This window comes from Ursus americanus, unplaced genomic scaffold, assembly GCF_024610735.1.
Source record: "Ursus americanus isolate L20-20 unplaced genomic scaffold, mUrsAme1.1.p SCAF_96, whole genome shotgun sequence".
Classification (NCBI taxonomy): Eukaryota; Metazoa; Chordata; class Mammalia; order Carnivora; family Ursidae; genus Ursus; species Ursus americanus.
The window spans coordinates 325,641-350,751 of record NW_028273678.1 but is presented as its reverse complement, the minus strand read 5'-3'; the positions used below and the strand labels follow the sequence as shown (position 1 = coordinate 350,751).

Here is a 25,111-nt window from a genome sequence, read left to right as displayed (position 1 = left end):
ATCATGACCTGAGCTGAAGGCAGACGCTTAACCAACTGAGTCACCCAGGTCCCCTGGGTGGATCTTAAGTACACTTGGTCCCCTGGGTGGGCTCTTCCCACCGACCTTTAGGTCAACAGCTAAAGGTTCCCTTTGATGCTCCCTCCTGCACTGGCACTGAGGCTCCCCTCCCCCCATCAGCGTAGGAAAAAGAGCTTGTGGCACCATTAACCTTCTCCTATGTCTAAGTCAGGGAGTTGGGACCAGGCTGGGGACCTGCCTTTTTCTGGACATCTATATAGGGCCAGCTCCTAGGTGCTGAGCCATCCCTGCAGGGGTCTAGAAGGGTCACCCTGGTCTTTCAAATTGGTGCTGGGCTTGCAAAGAATGGTTCCTGCTCATCTGTATTTCCCTGGCCTAGGCTGAGCATCCTCGTCCAAGATCAGGGCCTGCCATGACCTGACATAAGGAACCTCCGGTCTGTCACTGCTTCTCTTTGGCAAAGTCCACAGGTGGCCCGCGGTAGTGGTGGGTTGGGGGGATAGGGCATAGAATTCTACACTCTGTCAAAACATCGTCCACAGTGAGGATTTTAAAAAATGTTAAGAGGACAAAGATCACATTATATACTCGGTGGTACAGGAACAGCTCTGCATGGTGACGGAGAGTAGCTACACATCTAATGAGCATAATATAATCTGTAGAGCTGTCCAATCACTGTGTTGTCATGTGAAACTGACGTCACATGGTGTATCAACTGTAAATCAATTAAAAAAACCCTGCAGGTGAGGGAAAAACATTTGAAAAGGAACCAATAAAACTGTCATTGACTGGGGAATAACGTGGGTTTCAACTGAACAGAACAACGTGCATCCACTTAGAGGTGGAATATTTTTTTAGATAAATATAGTATAGTAGTGTTGATGTATTTTCTCTTCCTCGTGATTTTCTCAATGACATTTTCTTTTTTTTTCTTTTTTTTTTTTAAAGATTTTTTTTTATTTATTTGACAGAGATAGAGACAGCCAGCGAGAGAGGGAACACAAGCAGGGGGAGTGGGAGAGGAAGAAGCAGGCTCATACCAGAAGAGCCTGATGTGGGGCTCGATCCCAGATCGCCGGGATCACGCCCTGAGCCGAAGGCAGAAGCTTAACCGCTGTGCCACCCAGGCGCCCCTCAATGACATTTTCTTTACTCTAACTCGCTGTGGTATAAGAATAAAGTATATAATACAAACAGCACACAAAATATGTGTGAATCAACTGTTTTGTGATCAGTAAGGCTTCAGTGGTAGTTATGTTTTGGGGGAGTCGAAAGTGACACACAGATTTTCAAGTGTGGGAATCTGTACCCCTAACCCCCAGTTTGTTCAAGAGTCAAATTGTATCTGTATTGGCAGACACCATGCCCCTATTTAGAGAAAAATCCAAACACACACACACACACACACACACACACACACCAGCTACTAGAGTGCATAACTTAATTCCGCAGAGTTGCAGAGCACAAGACAGACAAAATCAGGTGCTTCTATACCCTAGCAATGAACAATCCAAAAAGGGAATTAAGAAAACAATTTCATTTCCAACAGCACCCACCAGAATAGCATCTAGGAATAGTCAAGTCAAGGAGGCACAAAAGCTGTACACTGAAAACTACATAGCATTGCTGCAAGAGATTCCAGAAGACCTAAACAAGTGGAAAGACATCCTGTACTCACCGATTGGAAGGGTTAAGGTGGTTAAGATGGCAACACCACCAACTGCAGACTCCGCAGGATTCCTTTCCAACTTTTTTCTTCTGCCTTCTCTAGTCGCCGTCAGCCCCTTGCAGTATGTTTCCTTCAGTCAGGGTGGTTTTCATCTCTTAACGTGAGATTAGATCTTTTTTTTTTACATTTTCCATGAATCTGATGACTCTTTTGAACTGATGGGATGCAGTTAAAACAAACGCTTTCTGGTCCTTCTCTGGTGAGTCTCACCTTGGTGTCGGCTCTGGGTCATTTTCAGAGGAGTGATCTGTCTCCTCCAGGAGGCTCATTTCCCCTGCTTCTCTGCATACCTCAGACTGTCGGATGGAATGCCAGACACTGTGAATTTACCTTGTTGGTTGCTGGCTATTTTTGTGTTTTCTATAATATCGAGCTTTGTTCAGAGATGCATTTAAATTACTTGGGAACAGTGTGGTCATTTCTGGTGTTGCTTTAACGATTAGTTCAGTGGTCCAGAGCAGTGCTCCGTGGAGGGCTAACGATGAGCTCCCAGTACTGTGGCAAGTCCTCCCTGAGTCCTCCACCCTGTGCCTCGGGAATTAGGAGGGTTCGCCTTTTGCTCAGTCTGTCTGTGGGGCACAGGCTTTGCTCCCAGCACTGTGTGAGCACCAGGTCCTGTTCAAAGGATGGCCGCCTGACTTGCTGGCCTTGCCTCCATGGAGGCCCTGAGCAGGACCTCACTGCACACCACCCTAGGGCCCCAACACAGCTCTGGCTAGGTGACTTTGCACAGCCCTGTCCTCCCCGTCTCTCCTCTGTCCAGGGGTCTCTCAGACCAGTGTCCTCAACTCTACGAGGTCCGCAGGGCTCCTCTTCAGCAGCCCTTCCCTCCGGTGCCTTGCTTGGAAACTCTCTGGAGGCAGTACCTTGGAGCACTTGTAGGGCTCCGCTCCCCTGGGTGTTTCCACGTGTCTGGGATGGCTGTCCTCTTTACCTGATGCCCAGGATCTTGGAAATCTGCATTTCGGGCATCTTGTGTGATGCTGTTGCAGTGTTGTTTTGTTGCTTCAGGTAGAAGAGTAACCCAGTTCCTGTGAGTCCCTATTGGTGTGGCTCTGCTAAGAGAAAAAGTTGGAACAGGTCAGTGTAGATTCTGAACAGAGGCTTTTACTGAGTAGAGAAAAAGCCCCAGCTCTGGCGAAAGCATGAAGCCAGAAACCTCTTCCAGCTCGGAATTGCACAACAATGCAGGTACAGCTCTAAGGACAGTCTTTGCTTGAGCCCGAGAGCATGCAGAAGCCCCATGGCCCCTTGCCCAAGAGCTAGCCTGCTGCTTGGGAAACGTCTCTGGTGCCACCCCAATGGGTCCTTTGCAAGTGGACAGACTTGCCTCTTCCAAAGCCCCTCAAGGGGCGCCTAGCTGGCTCCATTGGCAGAGCACAGAACTCTGGAGCTGGTTTCGGGAGCCCAATCCCTACTTTGGGTGTAGAGATCACTTCCCCAAGTAAACTTACAATAAACGAAGTAGGTCAAGCTGGACCATCTCTAGTCTCCGAAGGGTCCTCGGGAGGAAGGCTTATCTTGGTAGGCTACAACGTGGCCTCATTAAGGTCAGGGAGTCTGGGCATTGGATGAGGCTTTGTAGGGTGACTGGCCAGGTATGTGGGAAGGGCAGAAAGGAGAAGGAACACTGACCAGTGTTCCATGGGAAGTGAAAGAAAGCACTTCTGCAGGATGACAGGTCTGCAAGCCAGCTACTGTATAAGCAGAGATAGTAAAGAGCACTGGTGGGCACCTGGCACCTCGCTGCAGGAGGAACAACAGCATGAAAAACCCAACACCCAAAATGTCAGGCAAGTGAGAGCTGTGGACAGTCACTGACCACCATGCACTCTTGATGAGCAACAGCAAAAGAGAATATTACCCAACACTGAGGTCTGAAGTCTCCAGAATCCGCTGCTTGGTCTGACCAGAAGACCAAACAGAACAAGACAGCAAACAAACAAACAAAAAACTTCTGTTACAGAGCTAGCACCAGGGGAGAGTGCGGATGGAGTCGCCCACTGTCACAAATTATGTAGCCGAGCTTCTGCCATTTGGGGAAGTTACAGGAGTCAGCACACCTGCAGTACAATGGGTGAGCCTCAGCCTGGGAAAACTAAATGCTTGATCATGGTATTTCTTCTGCCAGGTAAGTATGACTCCCGCTGCCACCAACCCACTCCAGCCACACCCGCCTTTCACCTTGCACACAAGCTCACTCGCCTAGCCACACCCCAAAACCCTCGGCACCCACTCCTGTCCCAAGCATCCTCACCCTCCACCCAGTTCTTCCTAATACCTTGGAAACAACAGCGCTGCTACTTCTGCTACTTCCACAGCCCTGGCAATACAACCGCACAGAACCGCACCTAAACGTTGCCTGATTTACATCGGACACGCCCCGTCCGTGACGTCACGGCTCTCCTCTCAGTCAATGCCTTCACAGTCTCCTCCGCCTCCTTCCCTCCACCCTGATTTGGTTACCACTCCTCCACCCTCTCCCTGCAGCTCTGGCTCCGGACCCCTCCACACTCCCATTCAGACACACACACACACACACACACACACACACACACACACACACCCCTCCCCCCAGCGCCCAGCACAGGGAAGGCTGAGCCAGCCTGGGAGGAACAGAGGGAGGACTTGCCACCAGCCCTCCAAGAGCCGATACGTCTCTCCCCGCCCTCTCTCCCTCTCCTCAGAACCTGGTTTGGAGGAAACCGAGAGCGATGGCTGCACCTCAGGAGCTCAGCCTCCAAGCCAGCCGCCCCCCTCCAGGTCTGGACACCCCGGGGGGTTGGGGGGCCCGGGGAACAAAGGTCCGCCTCCTCTGGGCACTGGGGCTGACACCTGCCGGCAACATCCCACAGGCTGAAAACATCCCCGGGCCTGCTGCTTCACCTGGAGGGCTCCTAGGGCAGGGTCTCGGCGCCCCCTCCTGGCCGCCCGGGGTAGGCGCCCAAGGATTCCGCAGTCCAGGGCAGGGCCAGAGGAAACCATTCCTTCTGCTCACTTCCTCAGGGCTGAGTTCACAGCAGGGGCTTGGTGGGGTCCCAGGCGCCCCACTCTGCCACTGCCTTCCGTCCCTCCACCGCTGGGCGCTTCCCCTTCGATGAGATTTCTGCAGTCAAAGTCGGCCTTTCGAGGGAAAAAAGCCAGGTCTGGAACACAAAGCAAAACAAGTACTCTCTGAACACACTAGTATTGGGCAATTATAGGGTCATGGATGGAGTGCGCTAGGGGTCTGATCTGCCTTTGCCTTGATTGCGCCTTGAGGTAGTGGTTTACTTTGACCGGACTGTTGAAATTAGAAAAGATTGGGGGGCGGGGAGGGGGCGTCCAACTGTACTTGTCACCTGACTTCATGGTGTGGTGGTGGGCAGGATAATGCCCCCTCCCTAGGAGGTGCCCATGCTAATGCCAGGAACCTGGGCACCCTGGAATGACAAGGGAGCCTTAACACTGGAAGAGGCAGAGAAGGAGGTCAGAAGGATGCTGTGTGAGGAGGGCCCTGCCTGCTGGGGCTGGGGCTGGGGCTGGGGCTGAGGATGGAGGAGGGGCCTCTAACAGATGCAACAGGCAAAGAGACACACTGTCTTGTGAACCTAAAGAATAGACACCGCGTCGATTCGTGGGGAATAAAAGGGAAAGGCGATCTGGGACAAACCAGCTGTGGCAAAACCATATTTGAGTTCGGAGAACAAAGGGGAGGTAAGCTCTTCTTTTTGGAGCAAAGGGGTCAGTTGGGAAGGCTGTTCTAAAAGTCCATCGGGGTAAACCGTAAGTTGCAAGTGTGCTGTGTGCTGGTGTCTCCTTGGGGGACGAGGCTAGCGTTTCTTCCTCTGGCGGGGTTAGTGGGGGCGTATCCATGTGCAATGTCAAGTCCCTGTCAGGTCAGATCAGTCTCTTCCCCTTGGGGCTGCAATGCCCCAGGAGGTAAGGAGGGCAGAGGAGCTCCCTTGCTAAAACCTCCCGACTGCATGTTAGTGAGGCTTCCCCTGACCAATTTCCACCCTCTCCTAGAGCCTCCAGAAGGGAAGGTGGCCCTGTGGGCATCTGGATTTTAGTCCAGTGAGATCCTTGTTGGGACTTTGCACCCTCAGAACTGGAAGATAAAAAATGTGTTCTCTTTAGGGCGCTACGTTTCTGGCGACTTGGTATCACAGGAATAGAAAACCAATGTAAGGGTCTACCTCCTTCAGCTCAGCGGTAAATAGATCTGGGGGAGGCAATAAATTCTCTACAAATTCTGCAGGTTGTCTGTCTTAGGTCTACAGGTCAAGGGCTAGTTTAATTAGTGTTTACGTGTTACGCTTAGGTACCTGCTGATGCGAGGTGGGCCAGGAGCGAACGGTCAGCAAAGAACTCTTGAGGCATCTCCGGGGCAAAAGGGTGTTTGTACTGAAGCTCCGGGATGGGACCCCTGGGCAAGAAGAGCTGCCCTGGGATTTTGAGGAGCGAATGATCATATCCTGTACATTGGGGGCGGAGGGTAGAGATAAGGAAGTTTCCAAAGGGATTTCTAGGTGTTCAAGGAGACTTCCAGGGTCCTGGAGGTCTGGCTTCTGTCCAGCAGAGGTTACTTTTTACCTCCAGCAAAGCATTACCAGTAGTGCACTTGTGAGTTCCTGGAGGACTGTCCTGCTCTGTCTGGGCTTTGTACTCATGGGCTGCAGGTGCCAAGGACATTTACTTTTCTCTACATTTCATTGGCCTTTGTTCTCCCCATCACCTGCCGTCTTTTTTCTTTCCATTCTTTTCTGTGGGACTCACAGTCTCTTCCCTGCGGGGGCTCAGCAAGCTTCTTACGTGAATGATGCAAAGTTGAAGCCATTGGTGTTCACCCAGAAGGATTTTTAATTTTTAAGAGTGGGCTTTGTTCACAGGGAGGGGTAGGATAGACCTTACAGAAAGGTGAATATTGGATGATTCTCCCCTCAAAGGTCCGTTTTTGTTGCAACGAGGTCTCTTAAGGCACAGACCCACTGTTCCACCTTTCACAAAGGGTGAAATGCAACAGTTTTAGGGCTTTTCCCCAAAAGAGAGCTGTGACTGGATCCTGAGCAGAGTGAGGTTTATATGATGTCGTATGCTATTGCTTTCCTAAATGTTATGTACCTCAAATGAATTTTGTAGAAGCACTATCTGTGTTGTCCATTGATTGCTGACGATCCCATCAGGGCGCACCAGCCCTGGTGGCACAGGGATGGAGGAGGAATTGCTGGGGTGCTGGCATAAGCACAGGGCAACATGGTCTCCCACTTGGTTTCCTTGTCTTCCTTTTTCTTTTTTTTTTTTTTTAAGATTTTATTTATTGGGGTGCCTGGGTGGTGCAGTCGTTAAGCATCTGCCTTTGGCTCAGGCCGTGATCCCAGTGTTCTGGGATCGAGCCCCGCATCAGGCTCCTCCTCTGGGAGCCTGCTTCTTCTTCTCCCAGTCCCCCTGCCTGTGTTCCCTCTCTTGCTGTCTGTCTCTCTCTGTCAAATAAATAAATAAAATCTTTTTTTTTAAGACCTTTTTTTTTTTAAGATTTTATTTGTTTATTTGATAGACAGAGAGAGAGCACAAGGAGCCGGAGCAGGAGGTAGAGGGAGAAGGAGGCTCCCTGTTGAGAAAGCAGCCCAATGTGGGGCTGGATCCCAGGACCCTGGGATCGGGACCACGGGCTGAAGGCAGACACTTAACCCACTGAGCCACCCAGGTGCCTGCTTTCTTTGCCTTAATAGTTTACTGACATTCATCCATTCTGCTGATCGGGCCAGTGAGTTCCTCTATATGGACAGCCAAAGGCCTTCGTGGAAACACTTGAACAACAGAGCATTAGGGCAGATGCGGGGTCACTCCATCCACTAGAAAAGTAGGAGGCATTGCTCCCTCAAATGGGTCTTTTCTTGGGTCTTCTTGTTACTGGTGGTCGTGGTGATGGTTTTGAGGAGAGTGTTTGAGGGTTTTGTTTGTTGTTATTGGCCGTGGTTTTAACACTTTCTAGGAAATAATTGATAGCTTAATAGTAATTCTTGGAAGGCAAAAGGACATAAGTAAGGCCACTTCCCGGGGAATATTTGCAGATCTCTATGCCAACATTTATGGAAGGACTTACACACTTTTCTTTTTCTTTCCTTTTTTCTTTCTTTCTTTCTTTCTTTCTTTCTTTCTTTCTTTCTTTCTTTCTTCCTTCCTTCCTTCCTTCCTTCTTCCTTCCTTCCTTCCTTCCTTCCTTCCTTCCTTCCTTCTTCCTTCCTTCCTTCTTTCTTTCTTTCTTTCTCTTTCTTTCTTTCTTTCTTTCTTTCTTTCTTTCTTTCTTTCTTTCTTTCTTTCTTTCTTTCTTTCTCTCTTTCTTTCTTTCTTTCTTTCTTTCTTTCTTTCTTTCTTTCTTTCTTTCTTCTTTCTTTCTTTCTTTCTTTCTTTCTTTCTTTCTTTCTTCCTTCCTTCTTCCCTTCCTTTCTTTGTCTTTCTTTCTTTCTTTCTTTCTTTCTTTCTTTCTTTCTTCTTTCTTTCTTTTTCTAAGATTTTATTTATTTATTCGACAGAGGGAGAGACAGGGAGAGAGGCAACACAAGCAGGGGGAGTGGAAGAGGGAGAAGCAGGCTTCCCACTGAGCAGGGAGCCTGATGCAGGCTTGATCCCAGGACCCCGGGATCATGACCTGAGCCAAAGGCATAGGCTTAATGACTGAGCCACCCAGGAGCCCCCTACACTTTCAATGAAAGGTTATCGATCAAAGTAATACAACTGGGGACGCCTGGGTGGCTCAGTTGGTTAAGTGTCTGTCTTAGGCTCAGGTCATGGTCCCAGGGTCCTGGGATCAGGCTCCCCCGCAGAGCTGGAGCCTGCTTCTCCTTCCCCCTCTGCCTGCCTCTCTCCTTCTTGTGTTCTCTCAGTGTCAGATAAATAAATAAAATCTTCAAAAAGAAACCTGTGTTTACACTTTTGGGTGACTGTTAGAGTACAACAGTTTTACAGCGTGGTCTGCAGCCCACCTGCATCAGAATCACAAGGGTATTAACGTAAGAAATGCAGATTTTGGGCACCCACACCAAGGAAGTCTCTTGGGATTGGGACCCAGGAAGTGCCTTCTGTGATCTCCACTGCTGATTCTAAGGCTCTCCAAATCTAAGAAATCTAAGAACCACTCTCTTATATTTTGAGATTGGGGATTTTTACAAAATGAGAGAGAAGGCAAAAGTTCTCCTTTTAAAGTTAGACTTGAAGCGTTAGACTATGACCTTCTGAGGGACAGGGTGTCTTTCCTACTCTTACACATTCAGCCTAGAGACTGGTGCCAAAATCAGAAGCAGAGCAGGTGAGGAAGAACGTTTTATCTCTTTATACACATTTTACTTTCATAGCCACCAAAGAGACTGTGTTTCATTTTCTCTAACAGACCCTGTCCACCAGTTATGCTGCCCTTGACATATTGCCATAGCAACATAGATAAATATCTATCGTACATTTATACACACATACACACCTTCTCAAAACACTGTCAGGACACAGACTAGGCTTTCCCATAACTGGGGGCCTCTCAGGTGCCACTTCAAAATGATCGCTGGCTTGTCTTACACAGGACTTTCACTGGCCTTGGCCTGGCCATGAGCCCCAGTTCCCCAGAGAGGAGCTAGGGTGATGCGAGGGGACAGCATATTTAGACTGAGGTGGCCACACTTCAGAGAGCATAAAAGAATGGAAATAGGAGGTGCTAGGCTAAGCAGGAGATGGCATGTGGGAAGCCACCACTTTCACCACGTGGATCCAAAGCACTCCGGAGCCCCGGTGTAGACTGACGCCCAGGCTGACGGTGGCCCAGCTGAGCTGGCCCCGGCGAAGCATGGATCTGGGGGTGGTGCGGGCTGAGCCCCACTGGCGCTCAGGCCACTGCTGTCACTCGTGGGCTTCAGAGTGGGCCCAGGAGCTCCGTGTGGAGACCAGGTGTCCCATCTGTAGGAAGCAGGGTCCTGTGTCCCCCGAGCTGGCCATCTGAGGACAGGCGCTAGAGCGAGAAATGGCCATTTGCAGTTCCCAGCCCAGTGTGGTGCTTAGAAGCAGTGTCACGAGCTCCTCTACAAATCCTGCGTGTTTTGCTCAGGGCTGGGCTGAGCAGACCCTGGCGGATGCTTTTCCTCAGCCGCAGGAGAGGCTGTCTGCCCTTCGCCCTCCTCCACCAGGCCGGCCTCTGACTCCTCCTGGACACTCCAGCAGGTGTGGAGAAGTGGGGTCCAGGTCTCCTCAACAGATTGGGGTCTGCACAAAAGGGGGGCAGGCCCAGCCTTCCTGCTATTTGAAGGACCTCTGGTGGCTCCTCTTCTTGCGTGGCTCGTGGAAGGCAAGGGTCACAAGACTGCGGTGCAGGGCAGGGCCCTTAAGAACTTCACCTGGAGACAAAAATGCAACAAGGTGAGAGGCTACTGTCAGGCCCTGCTGGTGGCTCCCAGAGCTGCAGTGAGCAGTGGGCGGTGGCAGAGCCAGGAGCTCAAGGAGAGCCTGTCAGGAGGATGTGCCCAGGGGAAGGGGTGCAGTCCTGAGGAGCCACTGGTGCCACCAGGTGAGAAGGAAAGTTCCCCACCACGTCGGGCGGGTGACGGCCCTGCTCAGAGCCACTGCACACAAGGTGCCCGCATCCCACACACCCTCTTCAGGGGCCAGGTCACTCCCCAGTTCACTCAGAGCAAAATGATGGCTTCTGTGACCTCCCAGGAACCGAAGCGCTTAGTATGAAACATGCCCACGTAGAAGCAGCCTGTTGCAGGAAGGAGAGGACATTGTACAGGGAAGTCCCCTGTTAAGTTCATGTCCCCCTTACTTGATGTGGAGAGGGAGGGGCCCAGGCAGCAGCGAGCTCAGAGACTCCCTGCGTCTAGTGCCACCTCTTTCAGATGAGGGGTGGTGGGCTCATCGTCCCTGAGGGGTCAGCCACAGGGTCGGTTAGTGACAAGCCCGGGATTAGAACCCAGGCCTCAGGCCCTTTCCATTGGTCTCTGGGAAGTGCAGAGGAAACTTCCAAACACAGGGAAGCCAGTGGGTGTGTGGGGCTGTTGGGTTACCTTTGCTGGGACAGGAATAAGGCTTTACAGAGGCCATCTTGTAAGTGTTCTTCTAAAGAGGCTCAGGAAAGAAAGGAATCATCAGAGAAGAACAAAAGGGAATTAGCCCCCCCCCCACAAAAAAAAAAAAAAAAAAAGAAAAGGAGGGTGAAGGCATGGTCCAACCCGTTTTCACGCTGTGGGATCAACAGGCTCTCAGGTTACATGAGGAACATTCCCAGGAATAGGCCCAACTGCTTAGGGCAGAGCTTTAAAACCCAAGTGAAAGGCTTGGTTTCTTTCTTTATTCTTTGGAAGAAATCTCCATGCCCAGCGAGAAGCCCAACACAAGGCTTGAACCCACAACCATGAGATCAAGACCTGAGCCAAGATCAAGCAGATGCTCAACTGCCTGAGCCCCCCAGGTGGCCCGAAAGGTTTAGTTTCTGATTTATAAGCTATTTGCTACACTTCAGCTTACTGCTAGGGAAAGTGTTAGTATTATACATAAACGTACAGAACACCTGCCATACAGATAGAATGTTTCCCTTCAAGTTTCATTTTTATTTATTATCAAATTCTCCTTTAGGTCAAGAAGACCCAGTGGTTTTCTTTGGAGAAAGATGTGTGAAAATTGAATTGCTCTTCTCTGAGTGTGCAGTAGAATCAACCAATTAGATTGCATCTCGGGTTTATTTTTTCCTGAACTAAAAGTGCTACAGGAGACACTAGAGCTGGCCAGAGAGACCCTTTCCTGGAAGGTAATTCAGAGGCGGACTCCCCATGTCTTCTGATCTTGGGAATCTACTCACTTGCTTTCCTCGGACTCCTGCCTTGGCCTAAAGGAGGGAAGAAGTGGGGTGAGGAGAGAAGAGGGTGACGATGTGACAGGGAGATGAGATGGCAGGGGAGGGACTGGGATGGAGAGGGGATGGGGAGCGAAGCAGAAGGACACTTAATGAGGACCCGAGTCCTAGGAGTGGACCAGAAATCTTCTCCTGGAAGGTCAGAGTGGGTCGGCGATATTCGCAGACTCTGAAGACAGGTGGGGTTGGATTTGGGCTGGGGTCTCTGGTGGGTGCAGTGGTCTCCTTACCTCCAAATTAGTCCTTGCCTTCTTCAAAACATCATGTGTCCTGGTCACTGAAACAATAAAACAGCCCAACAGGCAGCAGTGACCAGCTGGGCCCATACTTGCCTGGTGTGTTCTAAAGTGTGTCTTATTGGCCGCTCAGCTCAGGGTCTCCTGCTGCCTCCATGCGCCCCTCCCTCTGCATCCACAATTACTCAGGGCACAGGAGGTTTGGAGACATGACATCAGTGTGCACCCCCCACCTCCAGTCTGTCGGGTCACCATCCATCTGTAGCACAAGTGGGCAGTCTGGAAGTCGCCCCCTTCCCCAATTTCCTCTCCCATCTCCTGGCTTGGGGGCACCCACACTGGCTGAAGATGAACTGCTCCATGCTCTCCTTCTGCTGGTTGGCAGTCTTCAGACGCTCTGCTGTGCTCTGAAGGAGACTCTCCTGTTTGGACAGTTTGGTTCTCAGTTCCAGAAGTTCCCTTCTCATGGACTGTCCCTGGGGAAGGGAAACAGGCTGTCAAAGGTCAGAAGGCCTAAAGCACCCCATGCTCTGTGGCTCTTGAAAGTCACAAGTGGGATTCTACAATGTTCTGCACTATTTCTGGACTGGAGTCCCTCCATGAAAGCCTCTAAAACCCTCCAGCTGAGGCCAGCTTAGAATGAGGCCATTCGGTCGGAACACGGAGAACCTGGGAGCCCCCATGCAGAGGGACACAGGCCTCCACTCCTGTTGCGGAAGAGAACCTGACTCCAGGGCAGCACCAGGACTCCCAGCGGTGGAACAAGAGCTCACATGTAGTGCCCCATCAGTTCTAGCACCCTGGCATCACAGATCAGACTTCTAGCTGGGAATGTTATGCCTGGGGAGACAGTCTGCCATGTTGTAAATCTTGGGACCAACTTCAAGATGGCAAAACAACCTCTCCCTTGGAACTGGCATAGCTTGGGCCCATACGGTGTCAGTAACTTTAATCTGGCCTAGAATTCTGGGGGTGGGGGTGTGGAGGGGGAGGAGGGCAGATTGAGAAAACTTCCTGTCCAGGCTCCCACCAACCAGAGTCCAGGCCTCATATCTGAGAGCACCTGATGGGTGGGGAGGCTGACTCTCCCAGGCCTGGCCCCAAGATGTGGAGAGAAGCTGTGTGTTGGGATGCAGTGGGTGGCTAAAGGAGGCTGGTCATCTCATGGTGACATTCTGTGGGGGTGACATAGGGGGAAAGGACATGTTAACACTTTCACAGGTCCCTAAATTTTTCAGCTCAGCTAAGTTCAGAAAGTGAAAGAACCTGAACATTCCTGGTGGCCAGGGTTCTCATGTGTCTTCCCTCTCCATATTCTGTCCTTCCCTCATTGCTGGGGTGGGAGAAGGGATGTCATCAGAGCTGTACTGCCAGCCGCCAGCATGGATGACAGGTCTTCCTCTGGGAACAGTCCCCTGAGGCCCCTCTGTCCCAACTCAACTCTCTGGCTCCTGACCTTTAGGACTTGTGGGACGGAGGAGGCAGAATGGCATTTGGGGCAGAAGCCGTGAAGGAGGCTGCCACTCACCGTGTTGCCAGACAGGGCAGGGCTCGGGGAGCTTGGCAGGGCTGCTCGCCAGAACATGGTGAGGAGGGAGGCTGACTCCTCCAGCGTGTGCAGCAGGGCCTGGGCACTGCTCCCAAGTTCATGGATGCCTTCGCTGCCCGGCACCTGGGAGAAGGGGGAGATAGCCCTGGACACCACCGAGGCTGAGAGATCACTCTCTCCCACCCCCACCCCCTGCTCCCACAGCACAGGGCTCAGGTTTCCTTGGTGAGTGAGGCACAGGCATGGGCCTGCTTGACCCTGTGAAACCCTTTTTTAACCTGGAAGCCCAAGATCTCCACCTCAGCAGTGACCTCCAACTTGCAAGAATCACTAGATTCTGGCTTCTCTCATACTCTCCGTAAGCTTCTAGTCCTACTCCATGCTCTCAAGTCTACGGTCCCTGATTTTTGCACTGGCACCCCCATGCAAATCTCTAAATCCTACTTTCTGCTTCAACTGGGCTGAACCATTTGTAGCTCCAAGGACTGAGAAGCCTTTCCCTTTACCTGGAACGCTCTCCTCCATCACTCAGAGCCTGCATGTCCCCCTAGTGGTTCCTCTAAGGACTCTGGGACTTTCCTGGCCTGGCACAATGACCCCTTCTGTGTCTGTGCACTCACAACTCAGAGGATGGCTTCTGGTACTAAGCCCAGACCCCTGTTGCCCTTATTTCCTTGGATGTGTGGGCTTCTCTCTGGAGTGGGGGCTTTTGGGGACAGGGCTGTCCCTGCATGTCCATGCATCTCCAGTGGCTCAGCACAGCAGCTGGTAGCTGTTCTCTGAGTGGGGAAATACTCTGAGAAGGCATGCTGCCCACTTGTCTTCCCTGCTTAGTCTGCACAGAGAAATCCCATGGCTGCCAGGCTTCTCAGCCCTTCCAAAACATGGGGTTCATCTGGATGCAAATCTTGACTTTCCAGCCACATGATTAAGTGACTTTACTCTGCCCATTGATGACCATGTGCCGGGGTGACGGGACCAGATAATAAGTGACCAAAGGGTGCTCAGAAGAGCACGACACATAAGCCAATACTCAGCAAATGCTCTACATATGAGGATGACAATGCTCCTCAGGCTTTTCTGTGTTTCTGAGAGCAAATAACAGTTAGAGCAGAGTGGACAGAGAAAACAGGAGATGGAGAAGAAGGGCCTGGCTGGGCGTAAGCAGAAGATGTAGCCTCAGCTGTGGGAGATGGCCAGTGGGAGAAGAAGCTACAATCAGAAGGAGAAAGGGCACAAGGAAAAGGAGCCCCTAAGACCTACAGCGTGATTACCTCTGTGCCCTGAGTTTCCAGGCCAGGGAAGGTGCAGGCTGATCTCACAAGAGCTGCTATCTTTTTGATCAGCAGTTTGCCCTCCCGTATCTGCTGTCTTAGGGCACTATAGTCATCAATGTGGCCAATGACATGGCGGCCATGCTTATTGGCAAAGGAGCCATCAGTAGCTTCGCCCTCCAGCTTGGGAGGGTTCTTCATTACTGGAGAAGCCACCAAATCCAGCTCTGAAAAACAAAACCAGAACAACGTAGAATCCACAGTGATAAGCATACCCTCAGTCCACTTCATTCTAAAATAGACATCAAATAGTGAAAGAGGCCAGGAACAGGAAAGGCACTCTGGGAAAGTACAAGCAAGGTGTGAAGTCCATAGATTGCTGGGTTCTATGTTTTTATAATCTTTCTTACATCATCTCATAATGACAAAATTGCCAGGAGGCAAATTTTATCCTTACTGACAAATGAAATATCCAGGACAAATATTATTTTAATAAAAAAATTTTAATTTCCGGTTAAGAAGACACAGAAAGAAATTAATTAAGCTGGACACAGAGAGCACTTCCAAGGAGGGAGAGATCACTGGGCAATGAAGCACAACAGAGCAATAGGAAAACCACAGGAGGAAGAATAATGGCAAGAAAGGTGGCCACAGAAGGTGCAATGAGTAGGGCTAAAGACCTTGGGACCCAGGGAGAAAAATGTCTACAATCAGATAATGTGTCCATTAGTAACCAAAGGTTACTTGCATTGGTGATTTTTCATCATCAGTCCCTGAATCGTTCAGTTGCCATATTTACCATTTGTCCTATTGAAAGTGGCGGTCTCTGAGCCAGGAGCAGCAGGAGAAAGGCTGGGGAACACGAGCGCTGGAGAATTCAGGCCAACATCTCGGACTGGAGGGGAAGCAATGGAGTCCAGGGCATAAAGACAAGAACAATTTTCAGCAACCCTGGAACACTGCTCACCAAGCCCATGCACAGCTTAGTCTTCACCAGCAGAGATCTAAGGCAGCGTGGTTTGTCTCTTACACAATCATCACTCCCAGACCGTGATTGTAAGCAACAGCAAACACATCCCTTAGCTTGGAACAAACACATGTTCCTTTAACGGAAGCGTGTTCCATGAGAAGCGACTTTTGGTTTGAAAAATTATTAGGTGCATTTTTCTAACCTGCATTTTGAATATAATTATGTGTGCAATTTCTAATACAATGCCTTGTAACTAAATATAAATATGCATACCATGAGGTGGAGAACAAAGGCAAAAGGAAATGTAGATAAAGTTAAATTTCCTTATAACCTACAACCCATTGACAAATACTTGAGGCAGGCAGAGTAAGACATTACTTCAGGAACTCCCAACTGTCTTAATGACCGACTAGAGGGAAAAACAGTCCTAGCTTGACAACAGCCAGGCTTCCAGTATCCCATGAATCTTCTTTAGCATATTAAAGTCCTTTTGGAAACTTCCCTTTGCCTGTACCTCCCCCAACTCCAAAGCATGTAATCAATGGCTCCTCACCACCCCAGTGTAGTTCTTTCTGCCCATAGGTCCTGTCCCTGTGCTATAATAAAAAGCCCTTTTCGCACCAAAAATGTCTCAAGACATTCTTTCTTGGCCGTCAGCTCTGAACCCCAATATTTCCACATCACATATGTGGGTATATGTGTCAAAAATACTGAATCAAAGGATGAATGGACTTGTGGACAATTAAACTAGCATTCCAATCACCATTCTGATGAGTTAGTGCTGGAAAAAATGTAGTAGGAGGAGAAGAGTAGAGACAGAGGGCGTGGAGGGTTAGAGACGTCCCCCTGCAGACCAGGTAGCAATACCAAGACCTGGTATTGGAAAATACCAGAGAAGACAGGAACAATCCCGCTCAGGCAAAGGTGGCTTAGAACCAGCTCTCCAGCTCAGGCCTCTCTGGTGGGCGAGGAACAGGAGCAGTGGCGGAGTCACCGGGGCTGAGTCCTGTCTGGGGTCGTGGGGACGCAGTGAAAAGGGAAAGCCGGGCAGGATGGCAGAGCAGGGAGTCCTAAGTGAACACTACAAGCATCACGGCAGCCCGGGTGGAGCCTGGCATCCACCTATTGTGGTCAAGCAGTTTCTATGGGCCACAGTCCACGGGACACTTTCTTATCTAATGGCCACAACACTGGATCTTGGGAGCCTCACATCATTTGACAAGTGAGGTCACTGTCTAATCAATGACAATCTAGCAGGACCAGGGGGACAAACTAAGATTAACAGGCCCAGGAAAAGCAGGCATGAACGCGTTTGAAACTCCGCTTTAGATAATCCTGAGCAGAAATGCCTCCTATTGAAACACAATTGAAAATAGGGCTCTGGAGGTGAGAGGAGATGGTGAATTAAAAAAAGAAAAGAAAGAAGAGGAAGTTGAAATGAGTGTGTCAAGATGGGGGGGCAGTATTAACATTCAGACTGAAGCTAGGCGAAGGGGGCTGGATGAAGGACTTTGAGAAGAGAGGGAGAGAGCAGGCAAGGCAGTATCTGGAAGGACTGACAAAGAGAGTAGGGAAGGGGATGACAGCCAAGGGGAATAAACGAGGCTGTCCTCCCTCCCCCCCTGCTTTCCACAGCCAGCACCGCCTCCAGGACAGGAACAGTTTCCACTCAGCTGAGTTCCCCTCAAATCAGGGAATGGGAATCTGGAAGGCCAGCGAGACCGAGACAGAGCAAGAGCATAGTGAGGAGGAGGGACAAGGGCTGGAAACCAAAACATCTGGTTTGAATCCTGGGTCGGTGTCTTAGCTGCTGCAAACTTTAGTGTCCTGGTTAATGTCTCAAGGCCGAAGTTTTCCCACATTGAAATACCGAGAATAAAACCTCCCTTACCTCAGATAAAACAGTTTGAAAAATTGTTTGAAAATTCATGGTAAATTGTAAAGCACTCCACAAATACAAGGAATAGATATTTACATACACAGCTATTAACTGTTGAGCCATCCTTATCGTGTCAGACACTTGTAAATTATTTCACTTAATGCTCCAAATGACCATACAACATCTATATGATTATTATCCTCACCCTGAAGATGAGGAAAGTAAGGCTTAAGTACCTGAGACTTCAAACACCTTGCCCAAGGCAAGCAACCTATATGCCCAGACTCCGAATCTGGAGCCCAAGCCAGCTGTGACCCAAAATTGGCCCTCTCACCCGAGGCTGTAGATTGAAAGGCCTCCGATTTCACCCTGACCCTAAGGAGCGTGGAAGAGGGAAGACAGTCCCTTCCACCACAGACATCCTGGCCACCACCCCACTGGCTACGGACTTCCTGGTCCCATTGTCCTTCCTACCTTGGAAGACCGGTTGCTTGTTTCCGGGGTCCTCCTGGTTGGCGGAAGAGGGGCTGAGGCTGGCTTTGGTCCCCCCGCCCTCCAACTGCTGCTCCAGCTGCAGTCGCAGACAGTTGTTCACCTGGATGCTTCGCTCCAGCTGCCCTCGCAAAGCTCGAATCTCTGCCACCAGGTGGCTCAAGTCACTGCTCAAAGGGACCTGGTGACAGGCATCCCGGGTGGAAGCTGAAAGAAGAGAGAGGTGGGGCCTGGTGGCTCGGATCCAAGCTTTTCCAAGCATTGGTCAGAACACTCCACCGGGACATTCCACTGGCCTCTCAGGGTCCCAGGCAACACACCTGGGATAGAGCTGCCACTTTCCCTGTGTGGGGCCTGGCGCACACTGAGTGAGATACCACACACTGGAATTTCCCTGAGGCTCACCTGCATCTAGAGAGCCTTTGATGAGAAGATGGGGTCAAGGCCTATTAGTATTCTACTTCCACGGTAACCCTAGTCCTACAGGCCCGAGAGCAAGGTCTTCCGAGATAGGGGGTCAGCACTGGACTAGAGAAGGGCAGGGGATGAGGGAGAAGGAGAGTTGATGCCCCCATGTTCAGGAGTCCCCACGGAGAGGAGACGAAGGCACCAGGCCTTTGGCAGCGTGTAGGAACGGGAGTCTCCACTAGAGGCCAGGGTCACAACTCACTGAATTGTTCCACTTCACCATGTTTTTTTACCTCCATTTGCCACACACAGTCCATTTCTTCATACTGGGAATGAAGAGAGCTAAGAAATACTCTACAAGACCACATATTTTTTCTGAAATCTTGAAGCCAAATGTATTTCAAAAAGTAGAATTTGTTCTGGCATTTAGGAAAGCAGCAGGATCCGTATGCCATCTATCATGTAGCGCACGCACCGGGATGCACCTGGGCCACAGGCCTTTAGTCAAATACAGTCCTATTTCTGTGATGAGCTGGGTGAACGTTATCACTGAGCGGGGTAAGTGACGGCTGTGAATACCCTTCTGGTCAGTTCAGACAGCTTTTGTGACCAATTGAGTATATGAAAGAGATATCACAGAATTCATGGTTCTCATGCGATTATAGAATTAAGGATAAGACACCATGGGGCTTTAGTGGTAGTTTTGAAATGACTCCTAAAACACCTATAAGAAAGGAGAAAGGCATGAAAGAAAATGTAGTCAGGATAAAGTGGTTTCTAGACACTAATCCCAAAGCTCCATGAAGCTCCTTCCTGTTTCTTTCCCTATATCCAAATTCTCACAAAGTTTTGCTTATTTTTAAAAAATGTTGTCCATCTATCCATTCTTCTTTATCTTCCCAACAGCACCTTGGATCAGAGTCTCCTCACGTAAATGCCCTATAACTGCACCCATTCAGTGGTTTCCCTGATTCGAATGTCTCCTGACTCCAGCGTGTCCCAATAGTCCTACCATCTGACAGTTCTGCTCCCATCAAGTACCTATTTTGCTTGGAAAAACGTACTCATTTTCCATGGCTTGCAAACTTTCATCGTACTTCGTAGGTCCTCTATATGCTGGCGGCTGTCTCGTCAACTGACCTGACTTCTCACACTCCCTGTTACAAAGCTCTCCCACAGGCAGGTTGAACCCGATGCTCCCAGGAGCCCAAGTAAGCTATTCTCTCAGTCTGCGGTAAGCCTAATACTTCTTCAAGTTCTAGTTCACCTTATCATCAGCAAATGCGGAAATCCATATGGTACACCTGATACTTCTTCAAGTTCTGGTTCACCTTCTCATCAGCAAATTAGGAAATCCAATCAGGTTTTATGAAAATTCAAATTTGGCTGAATACTGAAAATTCCATATTGCTTAAGGAATTTTTAAACATACGATCAAAAAAAAATTACAATTGAAAGGCTTAGAGAGCTAACATCCCATCCAAAGCAAGAGCTGCTTCTATGGGATCCTTGACAAGTCATCCTTTTCTATTTAAAGGAGATTTGGATGGGAAGCTTATTCCTTCACAAACTAGCAATCCATCACTCGAAGGCTCTAGTGGTAAGGAAGGCTTAATTATTAAGTCCAAATTCCGCTGCCCTTCATCCTCTGACCCTTGTTCAGCCTTCTAAAGGGACACCAAACACATCAGCTCTTTTTCACCTGATAATTGTTCAAATATTTAAAGCCAGTTCTCATTTCCTTGTGATCTTTTCCAGGCCTAAAATTGTTAGTTTCTTTGACAGTTGAAGATTTCTGGTCCCTTGGCGTGGAGGGACCTCCTTCACTATGGTCCCTGGTTTGCCAATGTCTCTTTTACAAGATGGTGCCCCACAATCTAACAATATTTCCAACATGGTCTCTCCATATGGACACCACTCTTACCCTACTGCGGTCTCAAGTTGAATTGCCTTTTGTAGCAACCTTTGCCTACAAGTTCTTTGTCCCAGCGGGTTTTTAACTAACTCTGCATCCTCAAGCCCACGAATGGCTCAGGCCTCCCCATCCCCTTACCTCTACCACTGATATTTTTAACCAAGCTCAGGGTTGTTTTTTTGTTTTATCTTTTCTAAATTTCATCATATTGACTTCAATCCTCAGTTCCAGCCTGGCTGGAGTTATTAACTTGATGTTTAGAATCCACCCCCCCATTTGAACAACAAGGGGGAAATAGAAGCAGATTTTCCAACATTAGAGCAGTATTTTAGCAGGTGGCAAAAGTCCTCAATATAACGGTTTAAAATTTAAATCCAGTCTTGAAATTTAGATCCTATTAGAGGCATTCCTGTAAATTGTTTTGCATCTTTTAATTTTCTCCCTGGGGGAGAAAATGGGTCAGGGTGGGAGCTGGTTGCCTGCTGTACTGGCTGCATGGGTGGCCAATATGATTATTCACAATATTCCAGACCTTCTCACATGATGGTGCCGTCAGAACAGTTCTCTGAATTAAAAATAAAAATCACTGTATAATTTGGACTTCGATCAACTTTTCTCTGGCCATCTAGGTAGGTAGAGTTGGACTCTTGTGGCCTACTTTTAAGGATGTCTTGGCTGGATCTTGCTCATGTCACCAACCTTGGGCTTTGCACATGAGAGAACCCCTCTCTTCTTATTGGGAGCCCTAGACCTGGCTGGGAGTTTCTGAGGCAGAACTCTGTAGCTTTCCAGAGCTCTGCAACTCCCAGGGTAAAGACCTCACCAATATCCTAAGCAAGGGCAGGGAGCCCATGGGGGAGGGGAATAGGGAGAACACATACCTTTCAGCCCCTTCTTGGAATTGCCATAAAGCGCCTCGTAGATCTGTAGCTCTGACTGGAGAGACTGGAAGAGCTGCTGTTTCTCTTCACATTGTTGCTGCAGGAGGGCCAGCTTATGCTGCAGCCTGCAGGGGAGAGACAAGGGCCTGCTGAGAGGCCAGGGCCCCTGGGCCACTCCAGGACAATCAGCTGTCAGCCAGCCTTTGCATCACAATGTATTAGCCCTAGATGCCAATGCAGGGGTCATGAAGACCATTACTTTTACTTTACAGATATGGAAACAGAGGCTCTGAGAGGTGAAGTAACTTTGCTTGAAGTCATGCCATTAGCTACATTAGCTGAGAGCAGACCCACTAGCCCTGTATTCTTCCTGCCCCTTGGTGCTCTTCTCACAGTGACAGACAGTTCTAGGGTTTATGCTGGGGATGCTCATGACAGAGGGTGTGGATGCTTCCTACACCACGGTGAGACTAATATCCTTAAACTAACTGGAAGGATGAGAACATTTTTTTCTCCAGGATCTGATATGCTGAAAACTTTTTTTAATCTTTGTTAAAATTTTTTATTTATTGTTATTTGTTATCATTAAATACAAAAGCCTATTAATAGCACAAGATAATACACATTTTTTTGGAAGCAAAAAGCTACATTTTATTGTAATCATTGCTTAACCCTTTCTGATAATGTGATCTGATGGTCTGGTTTTTAAGCTCAATTTCCTTAGAATCTGGGTTTTATGGCTAATATAGCAGAAAGAGGTGTAATACAAAAATTCAAAGCTCTAAATAGTAGTTCATCATTGACTATTAACTGAATTATGATTCCAATTTTTTCTATCTTATCTACCAAATATGCCAAAATTTTGTTGAAATTTGGCTAGCAAATTTTCTTCTAATGGGAATTCTTTATTCTTTTAACAAATGAATTCAAAAGCCCTGAAACTCTTTATTTGGAAATTTTTTTAACAGTTTAGATTTTTCTATTTCTAAGTATTTTAAGTGTTCACACATAAGAGATTTTGATATATGGGCATGTTGCCATTACTTTGGGCCACAAAAATCACAAAACAGTAGAAAAATTTTCAAACCTCTATCTATATTTTTTATTTATTTTTAAGAGAGAAAGTGTTGGGGGGAGGGGCAGAGGGAGAAGGAGAGAGAATCTTTTTTTTTTCACATTACTAACATTTACTATGATTTAAAAGATTTATTTATTTATTCATTTATTTGAGAGAGACAGTACATGCTTGCAAGCAGTGGGAGGGGCAGAGGAGGAAGGAGAGGAAGAGGGAAAGAATCCCAACCAGACTCCAAGCTGAGCACCAAGCTCGTTCTCAGGACCCTGAGATCATGACCTGAGCTAGACACAAAACTGACGGAGCCACCCAGGTGCCCCTGATATGCTGAAGCCTTCTAAAACAGGGTGTTACTCTCCCAACTCTGGCATGAAAAAGGCATTCCCAGAGAAGTCCTTCCCTCTGCTCAAAGTCATCCATAAATCAGGACTAGCAGAGGGGAAACTGAGAGTCCCCAAAGGCGCCAATACCTGTCTTGCCAATATCCCTTCTTCTAAATCTGCAAACAGGGCCACCTTCCTTCTTACTGGGCTCCCTCTTACCTGGAATCTTTCTCCTGGAGGGACAGGCATTCCTCCTGGAAATGCAAGATCTCCTGCTGCTTCTCCTTCAAGTCTTCCAGAAGCTGCTGCCTTTCCCCCTTTTGGTGGTCCAGCTCCATCTCCAGCTCTTGAAGCCGTGATCGAGAGGACAGCAGAGCCTCCCTCAGGCATTCTGTCTCCTGGGAGCGCTCTGGTGAGCAGAACACAGGAGGATTTCTACCGTGGGGCCAATAGTCATCAGGAAGAGAAGCCCAGGCTCGCCCATCCTGACACAGAGAACTAAGGCAACAGGAGGGCAGCTAATGCTGCAGCTGCTCAGGGAGGCAGAGGGTGTCAGGTCACTACATCCACACTGCCTGGGGAATGGGGAGCCTCCATCTGGGCAATGCTCTTGATCTTCTGATTTCATAAGGTCTACAAGGTCTACCCTGCTTTTGGAGAAAATGCTGCAGTTTCTTTCTTTCTAAGATTTTATTTATTTATTTGAGAGAGACAGACACAGAGCAGGAGCAGCAAGGAGGAGGCAGAGGGACAGAGAGAAGCAGACTCCCCTCCCCACTGAGCAGGGAGCCTGACACGGGGCTCAATCCCAGGACCTCGGGATCATGACCTGAGCCAAAGACAGATGCTTAACCAACTGAGCCACCCAAGCGCCAAAAACACTGTGGTTTCTAATGCTCACTGTTTTTAAGTTCACACACCCTCTGTGTGATAATCCGTTCTTGAATTTTGCCAAAGAGCAACATCAAGATTTCTTGTCTACGGTTTTTAGAATGTATTATATTCGTCAATTTGAAAATGGGGACATCTGCTCTTTTCTGGGCTTGTGGCATCTCAATGATCTACATGATTTCTCAGAGACTAAGGACAGGCACGCTGAGAATCAGGCTGTAGGTGCTGTCAGTGGTCCGGCGGGAAGTCCCTGGGCCTGGTCGACTGTGCTTGCTCACATCTTAGTGTCTTCTCCCCTGTGAGGTCTGTGCTAGCCTGTCCCGGCATGCAATGGTGGTTTAGCAGTTGTGCCTTCTTTCTTATCTGTGACGACTCGTTACTTCCCCATCAGTGACCTTTCCCCTCACATCTTCCTGCTCTGAAGAGGCAAATTTAGAAATACCACTTGATGTCTCTTCCCGTTTCACAAGCATTCTTTCATTCTGGGTTTAATCCTTTAGGAAACTATTAGTCTTTTATGGCTATTCAATAAATATTTGCAGATAAATGTAATTTGTTATTGATCATATATTGATTTGATCAAGTCAATTGACACTAAGGTCAGCTGCCCCCCAGGTCACAGAGGAAATGATGCCCTCTCCCCCTTGGATGCCCATCGAATAGTGCTGGGAAAGCTCTGGAGGACATTTGGCTGGTGCCTCCAGACACAAAGTCCTGAGGATTACTGAGCAGAGAGGAGCCCGAGTGGGTGAGTAAGGGGAGGTAGTGAGGAGATGGGGATGGCAGCTCAGTACCGGGAGAGACACATGAGGCTGCAGTGAAGTCTGGACAGGTAGAACAGACACCCAACTAGTATCCAGTTTCATAACTAATGACTGAATATCTGAGTATCTATGGGTTGCACAGAGGTTGTGGATTTCCCAGAGCTATTTCTGTCCCTAGAGACTCGGAGTGTGAGGGCCCATGGTTAGGACCTCTCAGGAAGCAGCCCCTTCTAGACTGAGGACAGCCATGGGACTTTGGGTTGGCGGATCTGGTTAGCTGTTGTCTCCACCTTCTTCTCTTGGCTTCAAGTCATGATTGGTGTGCCCAGGGGGAAAGGGAACGGGAATGAGCACAGTGTGTGGCTTTTACCACCCACCTCTAGAAACATGACTCAGCTGAGCCTGAAGGCTCCGGTTTTCTTCCTTAAGGACTCTGTTCTCGTTGTAGAGCTGGGATGTGGCTTCCAGGCCAGGACCATAGAAATTAGAGCTGGATCCTGTCCCAGAAAGTGCAAGCAGACAAGTTACACATTTGGGTAAGAGACACTTTCAAGAAGCTACCCATTCTGTGCCTCCAGAAATACTGTCCCAACCCAGCAGCAGTGCTTGGGTACTCGAGGCCTGGACCCCAAGCCTGGTGGGCCAAATGCCTGGTTTCTGTGTGCCTCCTACCAGTGGGTTCTGTGCAGGCCCCACCACGTGCCCTAGCTTGCAGCTGTTCCAGAGGCTCTGGCCCCGCAATAGCAGCTTCTGTGCTGCGGGCAGGATGAGGGTGTGTGGAAGGAATGGCCTCCAAGGGACAGCAGAGAGGAGAGTAGCGGGAGAAAGGCCAC

At 49.1% G+C, this 25,111-nt stretch overlaps 2 protein-coding genes and 1 non-coding gene across 6 annotated transcripts in view; all 3 read right to left on the bottom strand.

Annotated features, from left to right (window-relative positions):
• The window catches only part of LOC148106712 (putative NBPF family member NBPF5), a 33,508-nt gene extending 25,377 nt beyond the window's left edge, over nt 1–8,131 (bottom strand). Inside the window, exons 1-3 of one of the 4 annotated variants that reach the window (XM_087860564.1) lie at nt 6,058–8,131; nt 3,615–4,896; nt 1,700–2,808 (exon numbers count right to left, since the gene is read on the bottom strand). The gene's annotated coding sequence lies outside the window, so the exon portion shown is untranslated. The other 3 variants (XM_087860565.1, XM_087860567.1, XM_087860566.1) reach the window with 3 other exon arrangements.
• Nucleotides 3,728–3,889, bottom strand: LOC123780210 (U1 spliceosomal RNA). The gene has a single exon (XR_006776361.1). It is a non-coding gene; the product is annotated as a U1 spliceosomal RNA (small nuclear RNA).
• A 1,996-nt stretch (nt 8,132–10,127) lies between the features above and the next one.
• LOC123803656 (myomegalin-like) overlaps nt 10,128–25,111 on the bottom strand; it is a 105,784-nt gene continuing 90,800 nt past the window's right edge. The window contains 11 exon segments of the mRNA XM_087860570.1: nt 10,128–10,828; nt 11,568–11,594; nt 11,852–11,898; nt 12,195–12,333; nt 13,386–13,529; nt 14,681–14,907; nt 15,480–15,575; nt 18,004–18,228; nt 21,226–21,350; nt 22,843–23,032; nt 24,656–24,775. Of these exon segments, the coding sequence (XP_087716696.1) occupies nt 10,676–10,828; nt 11,568–11,594; nt 11,852–11,898; nt 12,195–12,333; nt 13,386–13,529; nt 14,681–14,907; nt 15,480–15,575; nt 18,004–18,228; nt 21,226–21,350; nt 22,843–23,032; nt 24,656–24,775 (1,493 nt within the window). The 3' untranslated portion in view covers nt 10,128–10,675.